Source organism: Cibotium barometz, chromosome 11 (assembly GCF_041138505.1).
Source record: "Cibotium barometz isolate CiBa-2024 chromosome 11, ASM4113850v1, whole genome shotgun sequence".
NCBI classification, from domain to species: Eukaryota; Viridiplantae; Streptophyta; class Polypodiopsida; order Cyatheales; family Cibotiaceae; genus Cibotium; species Cibotium barometz.
In genome coordinates, this window is record NC_141056.1 from 57722947 (window position 1) to 57738472 (window position 15526).

At 44.7% G+C, this 15526-nt stretch overlaps 1 protein-coding gene across 1 annotated transcript; it reads left to right on the forward strand.

The window, feature by feature from the left end:
• Positions 1-12828: 12828 nt before the first annotated feature.
• On the forward strand, positions 12829-14926 carry LOC147634380 (uncharacterized). The gene is made up of 2 exons (XM_086805520.1): positions 12829-13355; positions 13444-14926. The coding sequence occupies exons 1-2, from the start codon at positions 12925-12927 to the stop codon at positions 14663-14665; spliced, it is 1653 nt and encodes a 550-aa protein (XP_086661646.1). The 5' UTR covers positions 12829-12924; the 3' UTR covers positions 14666-14926.
• Positions 14927-15526: the final 600 nt, after the last annotated feature.

Here is a 15526-nt window from a genome sequence, read left to right on the forward strand (position 1 = left end):
ACGGCAACCCAATCAAGATCATCATCTCTCTGAGCTGGTTGATGTGCGCGTCAAGGCTGCTATGCACGTCGAGGAGGCTGTGCCGGCTGTGGAGGTCATCGAATATCTACGGGGATGTCTGCCTCAAAGGTAGGAGCTAGTGCCGGTGTACTCGGGAGCTCACGAGTCCCATAAGCTGCTATAGCCCTCTCCCTCTCTCTACATCATGCTATTGCAAGACGTCTCTGTCTGTAAACCCAAAATCTATAATCATTAATGGTACGTGCTTGTCACTCTACGCATGTAAGCTCCTCTACTGTAAAGACACGCTGCTCATGAATGAGAAGCAGTACTGTTGCTGCTAGCACCATCACCCAAGGTGCCACTAGGACCAGCACCACCCACATGCTCATATGTTGTGATCTGGCCCTCATGAAGGACTCTTTGGTATGCATCAATCTCGTGTGCACTCCACTCAATCTCTGGAGGCACCTCAGGCTCCTGATTTCTGTCATCGGCGGCGTCGAGTCAATAGCTGAGGTAAAATCAAGAGGCCTGCCAGTCCTAGCATCTACTCGAGCAAAGCCTGGGTGAAGATCGTCAATGCCCAAAACTCTGTATGTCGCTAGGTCGATGCGTGCACAGTAAGAGGGACATGCTAAGAAGCGTACTAGCTCCTGGGTGATGTAAGACAAATGGAAAAAATGTCCACATCCTAGAGCATATCCACCAGTACTGTCAGTGTCCTGGATACTACACAGAGAGCGCAGCAAGCATCACGGAGGAATGGTGGTTCATCCTAAGGGGAAGGTCATCAAAAAATCTCTATAACAGGCTGTGGATATAGAGGCAAGTAAGGCACTCTCACGTCTCAGGATCTACGGAACTCCTGAACATGCAGTATCAACTGCTCTTCCCTATGCTATGTGTAATCCGCTCCATAATCATGCGCTGCTATGCCTCAGCTCTAGAACTCTCTACCTCAGCTCTAGAACTCTCTATCTCTCAGTCTGAGCCTACGCAAAAAGTAAAGCATAAAAATAATTGATTAGTCTCTCTCATTAGGTATTACTTAAAGAAATTTATAACTTAGGACCTTAATTATAACTCTTTTACATACAAGAGAAACCTACCTGTTGGATGTCAGACTCTCTCGCATGCTGTGCCCTGCAGTAGCTACCTCTGCCATCCACAATGCAGCTCTAAAGCGGTCAATCTCCACTCTCGCCTCTACCAACTCCTGAGTGAGTCTCTCAATGGTAGGTGTGGGACCCTACGTGACACAATCAACCATGCCGCTCATGTAAAAATATAGAAAACATGTAAATAAATGACTAAAAGAACTTAAGAAGTAATAAATGTGTAAATACCTCGACATATGTCGTCTCGGTAGTAGTATCGATTGTGAGAACAAGCGCACCACGTACTGGATGCTCTCTGTGGTACTCCGTACGTCGATGCCAACCTGGGTGCCAAGAGCCTTGACTGTCGACATAGGCACAAATGCCGGATCTATAGGAGCTACACAAAGGGCTAGTGGAGGCCACCTACCTTGGTCCTGGAGATGGCCTCGGCCAGCACCACCACCAGGCCTATGGCTAGTGTAACCCACCTCCTCCCTTAAGACAAACTCTACATATAATTGCTTTGCAAAGTATATGGGAATCTCGCAGTTGTTTGACATCCTCCCATATACGGCAACATATCGAGTATAGATATGTGCCGCCATACGAGGATGTGAACACCGCAAAATAGTAAGGGGCTTACCACAAGAGCAGTGCGATGGTGGGCTATCCACTCATCTACATAAACAATATCGTGAAGACTACGAAGGGACGATAGCATCGCCTCCAAATCTGCCCCACGATATGTAATATAGATGGTGTGTCTCTAGCACTCCTACGGAAAGCCGATCTATCTCCGTGAGGTCTTCAATAGACAAGCAGCCCTCCTCGTGGCCCTCCTCGTGTGACTCCATGCTAAAACCTAAGCCTAACACAAATGGGCAATGTGTAAGGTGCAATGTGTAAGGTCCAATGCTTAGTGCTAAGTAGCACTAATGAAGCTATAAAACAATGCTAATGGGTCCACTAATGCTAATCCAAATCAAGAGAGCAAGGAGAAAAAAAACAACTTGTGACAATGAGGCAAAAAAAAAATCCGATTTTATAACCTCGAACGAGGTTTGGTGGCATCATGCACTTTAGGGTTTGCAAGATGTACACTCCGAATTTTAGGGTTAGTGAGACAAATGTCCAAGATATGCACTTAATTTTAGGGTTGGTGAAGGATCGACGGCTGCGATTTGAATTCAGTATCTCGTTCGAGGTACATGGATGGCTTAGATTTTAAGTCATTACCACGATCGAGGTATAATTGATGATCTAGATTCATTTAATACCTCAATCAAGATATTTAAACAGTTGGGATCGCATCTTCAAATGTGCGCGAATGGACAGGTCGGATTTTGTAGATGTACCTCGTTCAAGGTTTTTAAATGGTCTGGATTTCATCTCTATGCCTCGAATGAGATATGTGGATGGATGAGATTGCATCTCTATACCTCAAACGAGGTATTTCAATGGTCGAGATAATATTTCAATATCTCGTTTGAGATATGTGGACGGTGGAGATGGGCTAGTTAAATATGTTGAATGTACATTTGAGCAGGATGTGTAGGGGGATCCACCGTGGCATTGATGTGGATCCGAGTAGCATGAATAGGGGGATCCACCGTGGCATTGATGTGGGCGGTGGAGATGGGCTAGTTAAATATGTTGAATGTGTAGGGGGATCCACCGTGGCATTGATGTGGATCCGAGTAGCATGAATATCTTGATCGAGATAGTGTGGTGGGAGTGACATGTATGGTGACTTGAAACCCGAACCTGCTAGCATGGTATTAGTTGGTATCTTATTTGAGATATGTTGCTTTAGGCTTGGGAGGCACGTGTTGTGTTTTAATTGATGGCAATATCACGATCGAGGTACTCCGCCCGAGATGCGTCGATGTCCCAATTTTAGAGAGAGTGAACAAAAGTGAGTACCCTCATCTTGCAACCACCCATTTATATATTATAATTAGAAAAAAAATTTAACTATGAGCTTTAACATGAAACAACCAAACTAGAATGAAAACTAGTACATAAATTCTTGAAGGATTGCACGAACTGATACTAACCCATCCCCTTGTTTAAAAAGGGGAAAGCAACCCTTGAAAATATTCATCTACTAATTCTTGTGGGGGCGGGATACTTAGTGTAACTACTTTTCTTGTTATCACATAGAAAGGTGTACAAGAATTTGATAGGTGTAGATATTTATTAACCACTCCACTAGTCAACATGGTTTCACCCGCATGTCCTACCATAAGGCACTTCACCATCTTTTATCATCATGTAGAAATCCCATTCTTCGTAAGATGGTGCTAGAATCTATGAATTAGCCTTCACCTTGGTTGGCGATGAGAAGATGTAGTTAGTGAAAAGACCAATCCATGTGCTTCATATAGGGAGGGGGGTTGTTGGTTGGCGACGAGAAGATGTAGTTAGTGAAAAGTCCAATCCATGTGCTTCATATAGGGAGGGGGGTTGTTGGTTAACCCCTTATACGTTGGGAAGCATATCCAGGTTGCACATGATGTAATGGGGGTAAAAAAAAGGTTGATCTCATGGGCTATGGTTTGCTTGGGACCATGCAATGAAAGAGGGCCCATGGCTACATTCAAAATGGATCCAGGCGATGGGTCATGCCATGGATCATGTTTTTTTGCACCATGCCCTTCCCATACAGAGACATACACAGATAATTGTTGATGATGATGCTTCCTGTGAAGGTGCTAGCCTAGTGTGAGTGAGAAGCGCAAAGCCCTTGTAAGTGGTATCATGCATGGGCTATGTGGGCTGGAGGTGCACCCTTGTGTGTGCTCCTCCATGTGAAAGCTCCGATTCTCAGCTTTCTTTGACTCTTAGAGTAGTTGCTTTCCTTGACATTTTTCCACTTTCGTTAAGAGAAAAGTCTCGGGGGAATTTTCATGTCGAGGTTTATCATTTGAGGATAAGAATGGGTTGTCTAAAGAATGGTAGGAACTTCACCACTTGCATGTGCACCTTCTAAATGCATCCATTCGATACACTCTATCATGGATCACTTTCACCCACTATGGTCCCCCCCATCAAGAAATGTCCTTGGATGTCGATGGTGAGGGTCTATTGCATTGTAGTTAATTGGGATCGAGCAAGTGGCCATGTTCTTTGGTTCGCGTCACAGTTTTAACAAATTGATCAAGGAAAACCATGGTCTTCACATTGTATATCTAGCTTAGAAGCTTTTGTGTGTTGTACCTATGTTGCTTTATGTCCTTAGTTTGAGGGGAGTGCATGTGAAGTGTTTGGCTAAGAAAGGGGATGGCTCTCTTTTTGATTTTTGTTTTTGGAGCTCACTTTCTCTTGGAGTTAAAGCAAGGGATTTCTTTCTCTTGGAGTTAAAGCAAGGGATTTCTTTCTCTTTTACTTAGTAAAAGGAAAAATTGGAGCATCTTATCTCTCTTTATAAGTTAAAGAAAAATTGGAGCACCATCTCTCTCCCTGTGAGCTAAAGAAAAATTGGAGCTCTATTTCTCTTGGTAAAAATAGAAGCCTCACTGAAAAAACTTGGAGCCATTCCATTGTCTTGGTGCAAAAGCGAAGGCACACTCTCCTAGGGGGGAAAAAGTCAGAGCCTCTATCTTCTTTTTCCTTCTCCTTTTGCTCTTTCCTTTCTTTCCTTTTCTTCTTTTTGTTTGTTTTTGTCCTTCTTTGTGCTTTGGTTTCTCCTGCTTTAAATTTCTCCTCCTTCTCCGTGCTTTGGTTTCTCCTGCTTTAAATTTCTTCTTGTCATCCTCCTTCTATGCTTTTCTCCGTCTTTCGTTCTTTTTCTCTTCAACAATGGTTCTTATTTCTTTCTCTTTCACTTTGATTTTTCTTCTCTTCTTTCTCCTTCTCCTCTAGTTCTCTTTCTTGCCCTCTATGGCTTCTTAACTTTAATTTCACTTTCTTCTTCTTCTTGTTCTTTGCACTTTATTTCTTTCTTCTTCTTCTTTTTTCTTGCCCACTTACCGGCACCTATTAGCCAAGAAGCCCAAGCCCCGCATGATGTACCTGAACCACCATCTATATTCAGGAAAAGCCGCCCAAAATGTCGGAATGCATGGTGACCTACACAGTACGCCTGCCCATTAGCCATTCATCCCGGCACCTCCTTGAGCTACCGAATGCAGGTGTGTTGCATTGAGACGTTTCGCCCTCGCTTGTCTTATCACCCTGGCCGACAGATCCGTCGACCACCTAGCGCCCATCCACTGCAGATCCCACCAGGAATGTGAAAAGATGCAGGGGGAAGAGAGCTTCAGCTTTTGCAAGCACACACACACACTCACAAAAACCTAATAGAGAACACACAAGGTGAGAGGCTGAAAATCTTCTTCTTCTTCTCTACTCAACACTCAACACACCATATACAAGATAAGAGTACACATAATATGAAAGGTACTCAACCAATACATACACGGGTTCTCTATAGTGTGAACCCGACTAAATGAGCTGGCGCTATAACTATGCCAGTCTCTAGAATGACTGTCACACACAGCCTGTCATCCCACTGGCCGCATATCACCCAAGATCTCACCAACCATGCCAGTGGTGTAAGTGTGGGACATATCCCCCAGGCAGGTCATAAGTGTCCACCGCCTCACTAGACGAGCTCGATATCTCAACACTCCCCCTCGAGCTCAACTCCATCTCATGTACACCAAGTAAAGCCCTGAATCTGCGGAGCTTCTGTGTACCCAATGCTTTGGTGAAGATGTCAGCTACCTGGTCCTCTGTGCTGACATAAACAAGGTCAAGGTCTCCTGCCAAGACCTTCTCTCTAACGAAATGGTAGTGAACCTCTATGTGCTTCGTACGAGCATGAAAGACTGGGTTCCTAGCCAACTATATACTGCTAATGTTGTCACAAAAAATGACAACTTGTCTATCCACTGATAGACCCAAATCTGCAAGTTGCTTCCTCAACCAAGCTACCTCACATGCTACCATAGCAGCTCCTCTGTACTCGGTCTCTGTACTCGATAGAGCAACCGTAGGTTGCTTCTTGCTGCTCCAAGTCACAGCAACACTCCCCAAAGAAAACATGAAGCCACTGGTAGATCTTCTATCTGAGATACTACCAGTCCAATCAGCATCTGTGTACACATATCTCTGTCCCAGTCTCATAGAATAGTCCACAATGCAAAGAAGACCTCACATACCTCAGTATGCGTCTCACTGCATCCAAATGCGGTTTCCGTGGTGGAACCTGCATAAACTGACTCACCAACCCAACATCATAGCTCAAATCTGGTCTGGTGATCGTCATGTAGATCAAACTTCCTACTATGCGCCTATACATAGTAGGATCCTCCAAGATCTCTCCTGAATCTGCACTCAACTTGCCATTCTGATCCACGGAAATAGGCTTACATCCTGTCATACCATACTTGTGCAACATGTCCAAGCCATACTGTCTCTGTAGTAATCCAATACCATGTGGTGACCTATGTTGAGAGTCTTGATATCCCAAGCTCATCTACATCTTCATCGGTAGTACATCATGAGCTTGAGAGGGGCTGTTGAGATTCAAGCTCGATGTCAGTGTGAGCCAGCTATGCTATGTGCTGGCAGATTAGGTAGGAACATGTGTGAGACATAAATGACCGCGTGTCCAGCTGGTCATAGTGTGTGGACATTAGTTAGGGTTAGATGAGTGTGGACACAACTCATTGTGTGTTGTGTGGATTATGGATTAGTGCATTATGCTTTGTGTGAGTGTTGACATGGCTTCCCTCTATGGTTAGGGTTTGCAATATACATTAGGGTTTGCTCCTGTGTGTGTGTCTCCTCCCCCTCTACCATTCTTTCAACATGGTATCAGAGCATTGTGCTGTTTATTACGGTTTATGAGTGAGTGAAGAGAAGAGGGAGAAGAAGCTGTGAAGAGAAGCTGTGAAGCTTGCCATTGGAGCTGTGAAGCTTGGAGCACACCAAATACTATCAGATCTGAGAGCTTGGCCTAACGGGTAAGGTCTTCTAAACATCCTTGAGCAAAAACAAAGCAAAATAGAACAAATCAAAGCAAAGAAAAATTCTGGTTTTTGGAAGCTTTCCATTAAAGCTTGGCAACATTGATGTATGGTGGAAATACATGTAAATCTGGCAAAGCAAACATGTATCTGATAATGAGAGATGTGATAAGATGAGCAGATATCTTATCTCACTTGGTTTTCAGATTTCTACAGCAGATTCTTCACTCTATGTGAAGAAGACAGAGCATGGGATTGTTTTACTAGTCATCTACGTGGATGACTTGATTATCATAGGTGATCATGGTGCAGATGTGATGCATGTCAAGAAAGCTTTGAGTGGGCAATTTGACATGAAAGATCTTGGTGAGTTGAGATACTTCCTTGGAATTGAAGTGGTGAAAGATCATGCAGGTACATGGTTAGTACAGCGCCAATATGCATTGGATATGTTGGCAAAGTATGGCATGACAGGGTGTAAGCCTATGAGTACACCATTGGAGCAAAATATGAAGTTGCGGGCTGATTATGGGGAGGAATTGGATGATCCTTCTATGTACAGGAAGATGGTTGGTAGTCTCATATACATGACTATCATACACCCGGATTTGAGTTATGCTGTGGGGCTAGTCAGCCAGTTTATGCAGAGCCCCAGGAAACCACATTTGGATGCAGTGAGACGCATCATGAGATATGTGAAGACCACAGCACATTATTGTTTATTTTATGAGAGTGGTAAAAGCTTGGACATACATGGCTACATAGATGCTGATTGGGCAGGTAGCGCATATGACAGGAGGTCTACTAGTGGATATGCTTTTACACTTGGAAGTGCTGTTGTGAGTTGGAGTAGCAAAAAGCAACCTACAGTTGCTTTATCCAGTACAGAGGCTGAGTACAGGGGTGCAGCCATTGCTACTTGTGAGGCTATATGGTTAAAGAGACTCTTGACAGATTTATGTGAGCCTATTGATGGCAAAGTTGTCATTCATTGTGACAACATGAGCAGTATATAGTTGGCAAAGAATCCAGTGTTTCATGCGAGGACCAAACACATAGAGGTCCATTATCATTTTGTCAGAGAGAAGGTGCTGGATGGTACAGTTGATCTTCACTATATGAAGACTGATGAGCAGGTGGCAGACATCTTTACGAAGCCACTTAGCAGGGAGAAGTTTGAGTACTTCCGGACTATGTTGGGAGTACATGGGATGAGCTTGAGGGGGAGTGTTGAGAGTCTTGATATCCCAAGCTCATCTACATCTTCATCGGCAATACATCATGAGCTTGAGAGGGGCTGTTGAGATTCAAGCTCGATGTCAGTGTGAGCCAGCTATGCTATGTGCTGGCAGATTAGGTAGGAACATGTGTGAGACATAAATGACCGCGTGTCCAGCTGGTCATAGTGTGTGGACATTAGCTAGGGTTAGATGAGTGTGGACACAACTCATTGTGTGTTGTGTGGATTATGGATTAGTGCATTATGCTATGTGTGAGTGTTGACATGGCTTCCCTCTATGGTTAGGGTTTACAATATACATTAGGGTTTGCTCCTGTGTGTGTGTCTCCTCCCCCTCTACCGTTCTTTCAACATCGTATCAGAGCATTGTGCTGTTTATTAGGGTTTATGAGTGAGTGAAGAGAAGAGGGAGAAGAAGCTGTGAAGAGAAGCTGTGAAGCTTGCCATTGGAGCTGTGAAGCTTGGAGCACACCAAATACTATTAGATCTGAGAGCTTGGCCTAACGGGTAAGGTCTTCTAAACATCCTTGAGCGGATTGCAGGTGATACAGGCAAAAAACAAAGCAAAATCGAACAAATCAAAGCAAAGAAAAATTTTGGTTTTTGGAAGCTTTTCATTAAAGCTTGGCAACATTGATGTATGGTGGAAATACATGTAAATCTGGCAAAGCAAACATGTATCTGACAATGAGAGATGTATTGGCAACTTCTATGCAAGCCCTATTGTGATTTTGGAGCATTTTGGAAGCCTCAAGTTTTTGGAGCATTGCACTAAATCCCAAGTCTCATTTCCACATAGTGCATCCATCTCCTCATCCATAGCTTTCTCCCAACACACATTTCCAACAGCCTCATCAATGCATGTGGGCTCAACAACCGACACAACCTTTGCCATATATGCATAGTGATGTGCCACATAACCATCATAGGTAAATCTCTGCACAGGATTTTTCACTCTCCCAGATCTTCACAGCTTTGCATTCATGGCTTCCATAGCCTTCTTTTTACACCAGGTGTTCTCATAGCTGGGATCCCAAGCTCCTCATCAAGGCTCATATCTAAGCCACTAGACTCTCCATCAACATGAGAATGTCCTGCAAAAATGTCAGGCATACCAAGAGGCTCAACCACTTTCTCTTTTCCTTTACGTGATGTACTAATCACATTTGCAGGATTGGTATTATGACGCAGCCTACCACTCCATTAATCTTGCACATGCTTTATTGTGATTTGTCATAAATACAGGATATCTCCCTTGCATCTCTCGCATGGACATGGAATCTTTTGATGCAACCACTCATGCCAACTTTGCATAGGTGCCGTGTCATCCTTGGAAGAATCTATGCATGGTGGGCACCTAGTTGTCAACATCTAGAATACAAAAGTGTATTAACAATCAACTCCATTTGATAAAAAAATAGCTCTTTGGAATCTATAAAAATACTAGAGGAGCAATTGATTCCCAGTATGCAACTATGCGCAGCACAGGCTATGGGCGTGGCTATCCACGCGGCTATACCCTTGCACATAGCTGCGTACATAGCCACACCCATAGCCGCATACTCGGAAAAACTTGGATACCCGACCTTCTGCATGATTTACCATGTGCTTTCTCTTCTCATCTCCTCTTTCCCATGGGTTTAAAGGTCGATCATTCAAACCCTAGCTATGGCATGTACCTTTTTGTTTTCTGAGAAAAAGATCCTTCTATTAGTTAATGAAAACAGATGCACGTGATACATATAATTTCTTAGAGGTGAATCCCCCGAGTTCCCGCCGCTTCAGCATGTGGTCAGAGCCACCCTGCAACTTCCCCCCTTGATTGCAAAGGGTATAGATGATGTGAAGCCAAATGCTCCTGATAGACTTTGTATGTAGGGTGTGGGTACCCATGCATCACCTACATAGAGTTTTGTTTTGTTTTGTTTTTTGAGCTGGGGTCAGAGAGACGAGCATGCTCGTCTCTGAGACTCGAGTAGAGAAACGCTTTTGTCATTAGCTTTGCCGTCTCGGTCGTCGTGAGAATGGTTTTGCCTACATAGAGCATACACACGCTCTATGCATGCTCTATGTGAGCTATGTATGCAAATGTTTATATGTAGAGCATACATCGCTCACATAAAGCATGCATAGAGCATACATATGCTCAATGCATGCTCTATGTGTATAGATCATACATAGAGCATATGCATGCATAGTTCACATAGAGCATGCATCATGCATCTCTCACATAGAGCATACATACGCTCTATGCATGCTCTATGTGATGCATATAGAGAATGCATCACATAGGGCATGCTTGGAGTGTATAGTCCTCACATGGAGCATACATACACTCTATGCATGCTCTATGTGATGCATGTAGAGAATGCATAGCTCACATAGAGCATGCTTGGAGTGTATAGTCCTCATGCCCACCCTCTCACTTCCACTTTGCCTACCCCTCACTCTTCCATTTTTCCTACTCCTTGTCCTTTAGCTCCTCCTAGTGCTTAACACACTCTTGTCCCCTAACCCTGCTCACATCCATGCTACCATCTCCCTAACATGTGGCATCCTCATGATGCCACTCAGGTGGTGATAGTTCAGGGGCTTCTCAAAGCCGTTGTGATCTAGTAGTGGACGGGGGGTGGGTGTGGCAGATGCTTTGGGGGAGTTGAGCAGTCACCTTCACCTACAGTAGCGACAGACGATGTGCCCGGGGATGGTATGCTTTACTGGCTTATTATACCTTATGTGAATTAGTCAACCAAAATTATAAAGATGTCTTTAAACAACCAAAATTATAAAGATGCCTTCAAGCAATGGGGAGAGCAAAAGGATGGAGATTTCATGTAATATGTGGTGTAGTGCATGCATGAGCGGTTCCCAAATCCACCACACATGTGTTTTTTCGACAAGTGGGCGAGGAATCACTCAATAATAGGAGGTCTCACACAATGAGATACATGGGAATGTTAACCCATTCCTAGGGTTAAAAAGAGCTACCGCCATTATCTTACATCAAGGAGTCAAGGTAGATACACCAAAGGGTCATACATTCAAGATATGAAGCAATGGTGTCCAAATCTACAACTTGGACGGGTGCGCGTAACGGGTGATGGAGTATTTATGGCAATTCCTACTTCAAGAGCACGTGGTAGCAAGTTAGGATGAAGTCCCAAGTGCTGTACTTCATGGATATATTATGAGAGTAGTCATTGTAATGAGAGTAGTCACATGGATATATTATGAGAGTAGTCATTGTAATAGCATTAGGCCTCTTATGAGCTTAAAGTGCCCGGTCAGCCACAATTTAAGTGAGTGTGAACACTTATGGCCATGTATATAAGTGAATATCTCTCATAATACAAGGATACCCTCCCATTGTGCAATAGAGTCTTGCTCTTGCTAATCTCTCTCCCTAATCCATGCTAGTGAGTGTATGTGAGTGAAGTGAGGTGAGAGGAGGGACGAGTACCCGTTTTGCAATGCAGTGGTGTAACAACACTTGCGAGAGGCACGATGGAATAGCTTCTGAAGGAATTGCAGAGCTTGGAGACCTCAAGGGTTACATTGTTTCATTATTTAACGCAAGAAGACGGTGCTCAAAGTGACGCCGCTGATAAAGGTCATGGTGCATGTGGTGAAGATACGGGTGAGGAGAATCTTGATGAAGATGATGAATTAATTTAATTAGTTTTCTAAGTCATCTTCATCTTTTGTCATTTTTATGTTGGCTCAGCCGAAGGATCCGCCTGAGTAATAATCGCGCCGATGTCCACCAACCACTGGGCTCCCCCCACCTCATATCCCCTATGGCCACATAAAATGTGGAGGGATAAAGATAAGCGAGTACACCCAAGCCTTATAAACCCTTAGCGACCAACCCCTCGAGCATATATGGGATATAGGATAGGCCCCCTGCCACATGGCAGTTGATGGCATGTCCTTTTTTTCTCCAATACCCTCCCTCGACACCCGTGGTCAGCACACACAGCTACTTGGCACCCAACCCCTTCAACAGGGCGGCCTGGCTTGCCAGCCAATCACGTCTGGCATGCCGGTATACAAAAGTTATGTACTGTAATTTTGTATTTGTAAATTAATGTTGAGCTATAAGTCAGTCTTCACGGAGAATATTTCTCTTCTCATATCTTAAAATTTGCAATTTAAAAATTCACAAGTTTTTTTTCAATATTAACAAGTTTTTTACTAAAATATAACTAAAATGCTTAAAATTTTATCGATCTTTAAAATTAAAAAAAATTACAAGTGAGATCATGAATTTTGGAGGTGTTTTGTAAAGGTTTGGGGGTTTTGTTGTAAGGCTTTGGGGGGTTTCTATGAACACTGCTATAAGTTTGTAAATACCAAAATTTATGTTTTTGAAGGACACTCGTCTTTTAAGAACGTTATTACAGCTCGAAGCCGTCACCGTCAAAAATCAAGCGTACTGGCAAAGAACGATTACACCCTCTTTATACGAACAAAGGTGAGTGAGTGCCACTGTCTTCAAGGACGACCTTGAATTAAGCGTGGTGATGCCATCTTCTTCCCACGCATTTGCTTCGGCAAGAAGCAGCTCTTTCGCTAGTGGCAGCTCGCAGCTCGCTGATTCCGGAGAATGGATGATGGACGCGTTTTCGCAGTCGCGGTGATTTTCTGGCTCATAATCGGTCGGGCACTGGCCGTGGAGCAAAATTTAGCTCTCTCCGACGCTGCAAACTTTTTTGATGCTGGTCTTACAGCACTGGGCTTGCTTACGGCACTGGTCACGACGATCATGAGAGGAAGATTAGATGCCGAGAACAATACGAGAGATCTTCTCACGTATTTTGCAGGTAAGCAAGACGGATCTGTGATGACCCTCGGTGGAACTAACGTTGCTCTGCAGCAGCACTCCTTGAGCAAAGCACTCCTACTCGTTGAAGAGAGGAGTCTGGTGTGGGCAAGCCAACTTTTTAGCTACTACGGAGCAGTCTCAGGCAAGACCGTGGATCTTATTGCAGCTCGATGGCTACACCCTGATCATTATCCGAGCCAACAAGTGGAGAGGTACTGCAGGTTGTACGATGATCGGTGTCTGCAATGGTCTGAAGTCGTTCGATTTTCTCCTAACATTCTACTTATTTGATGGATGTAGGTGCAAATGCCCAAGCAGCCGGCCGCCGTGCAAGTGCCTCCTCTTGCAGCGGGTAGCCGGGGTAACAGAGCACTTAGTCGCTGTGGCACAAGGGGCAGTTTTTAAAGTAGATGACGAATTCGACGCAATCATCAGCCAAGGGTGCCGGTTTTACAATTGTCATGCCTCTCAGAACGCTGTATATCAAGGTCTGCAGCCGTCCGGGCTTGCAGGTCCCTTAGGCCCTAGCACCTCAATGAGCCCGGCGCAAGCGGCACTCAGCAGGTGCGTGGCGGACTTGTACGCGGTGGAGGAGGGGAACACGGGCTTGCTGTTACTGGATCCGTCGGAGGAACCGAGCGTGATGTGGGCGAGCACGCTGCTGCAAGCCAGTGTGACGAAGGATGCGGAGGAGCGAGGCAGCGAGAATCCGTTTACGAGCTGTTACAGAAAGGCGTTGTTGGGGGAGGAAGCGACGGAGACGGGGAGGGAGGAGTGGGGGGAAGCGTCGTGGTGGCTGTCTCGGGGGGGCGCGTTTGTGATAGCGTCGGTATTAGTGGTGCTGTTCAGGACGGATGCTTTCTCGAGTGTGTTGTTGGCAAGGAGGACGCTGAGAGGCTACGTGGTGGACAGCACAGGCACCAAGCTGCCCCTGGAGGCCTTCTGCGGGGTTGCACAATGCGAGGGAATTGCAGACCAGAGACGAGCCTTTGTGGTGCTCAAACCCAAGCCAAGCCCCCTTCTCCGTCACCCGCTCCGTGCCCTCTCCGCCGGCGCCGCCCTCGAAGCCCTTGTGGCCGCCCTCTGGCTGACCGCCGTCGCCACCACGCCCTGGTTTCGCCCCGTCGGCAGCAGCTACCTCAGCGATGGCACCACCTGGGCCATAGCCATGGCAGCCGCAGCGGCCCTGTTGGCGAGCTTCGCAAACGCCTGGTGGTGCCTCCGCCACGTTAACAACAAGCGCCAGTGGGCATCCCTCGCCATCCCCTGTGGCGCTGCTGATACTACCGTGGTAACCTTGGCCATCTTATGGATGGTTGGGGTGGCCCGACACCACTCTACAATCACGACATTTCGAGGCCTTATGCTCCTTGGTGCCGTCCTACAATGGATGCTTGGTGTGCAGCATCTTGGTGCCCTTTCCGCTACCTTTCGCGGCCATTCCACTGTCCGCATCCTTCCCTACTCACTCACATACATTCGTCTACTTGCCCTTGTGGCTGGTGGTGGGAGCTGGGCATGACCACGTCTCGGAGCAAAGCATTGTCCATCATATATTCAACCAAGTAAAACAACAACAAAGGTCTAATGTCTCTACTCTTTGAAAAAATCATCTCTCTCAATTTGGAAAGTGGAATACTATACATAAACTCTCATGGATTCAAAATTGGTACCAACATTCCTCTTTCACGGTAAAGGAATATCTTGTAGCTTGTGGATGCCCTTCTTATTGTCACTATTATCATCTTCACTTTCTATAGTAATGATTTTCTCATTTTGATCTTACTTTTTTAGGTCTACTTGTTTTCTCTTACTCTATTATTTCAATTGTTTTTTTATAGTTTTGTTTATATTCTCTAGAATCACCTAATCAAATTTAAACTACTCGCTTATCATTTTGTAGTGGAGGAAAGAAGCATATCCTTGGGGGAGGGCCAAGGGGAGGGGAAGGGTCACTCATAAATATGTAAGCGTAGCATGTGGGTTCAATCAAAGGGATTTTTAAAATCTTTTTTTAACACATTTTTTACATACAAAAGGGTACCATTTAAAGGGGGTATTCCTCATAGATTGAATAGAAAGAGGGTGTGTTTTATTCATGAAAAAAACATAGATAAGGGGTTTTTAAAGTAGGCTTTGAACGCACATGATACAGAGGTTTTACATATAGTGAACCCCCTGAGAGCATATCTTGATGAGAGAGGGCAAGATCTAGCCTTGCAAGAGGGAAAGGAAATCATTTAAGTATGGTCGACACATTTTTTTTCTATAAGAGAGAAGCTCTATTTATAATAAAAAGTAAGGTTTCATTAGTGTTAAGAATGATCCACACACTTTATTTTACACGAGAGGAGCTCTATTTCTAATCAAAAGTAAGATTTTA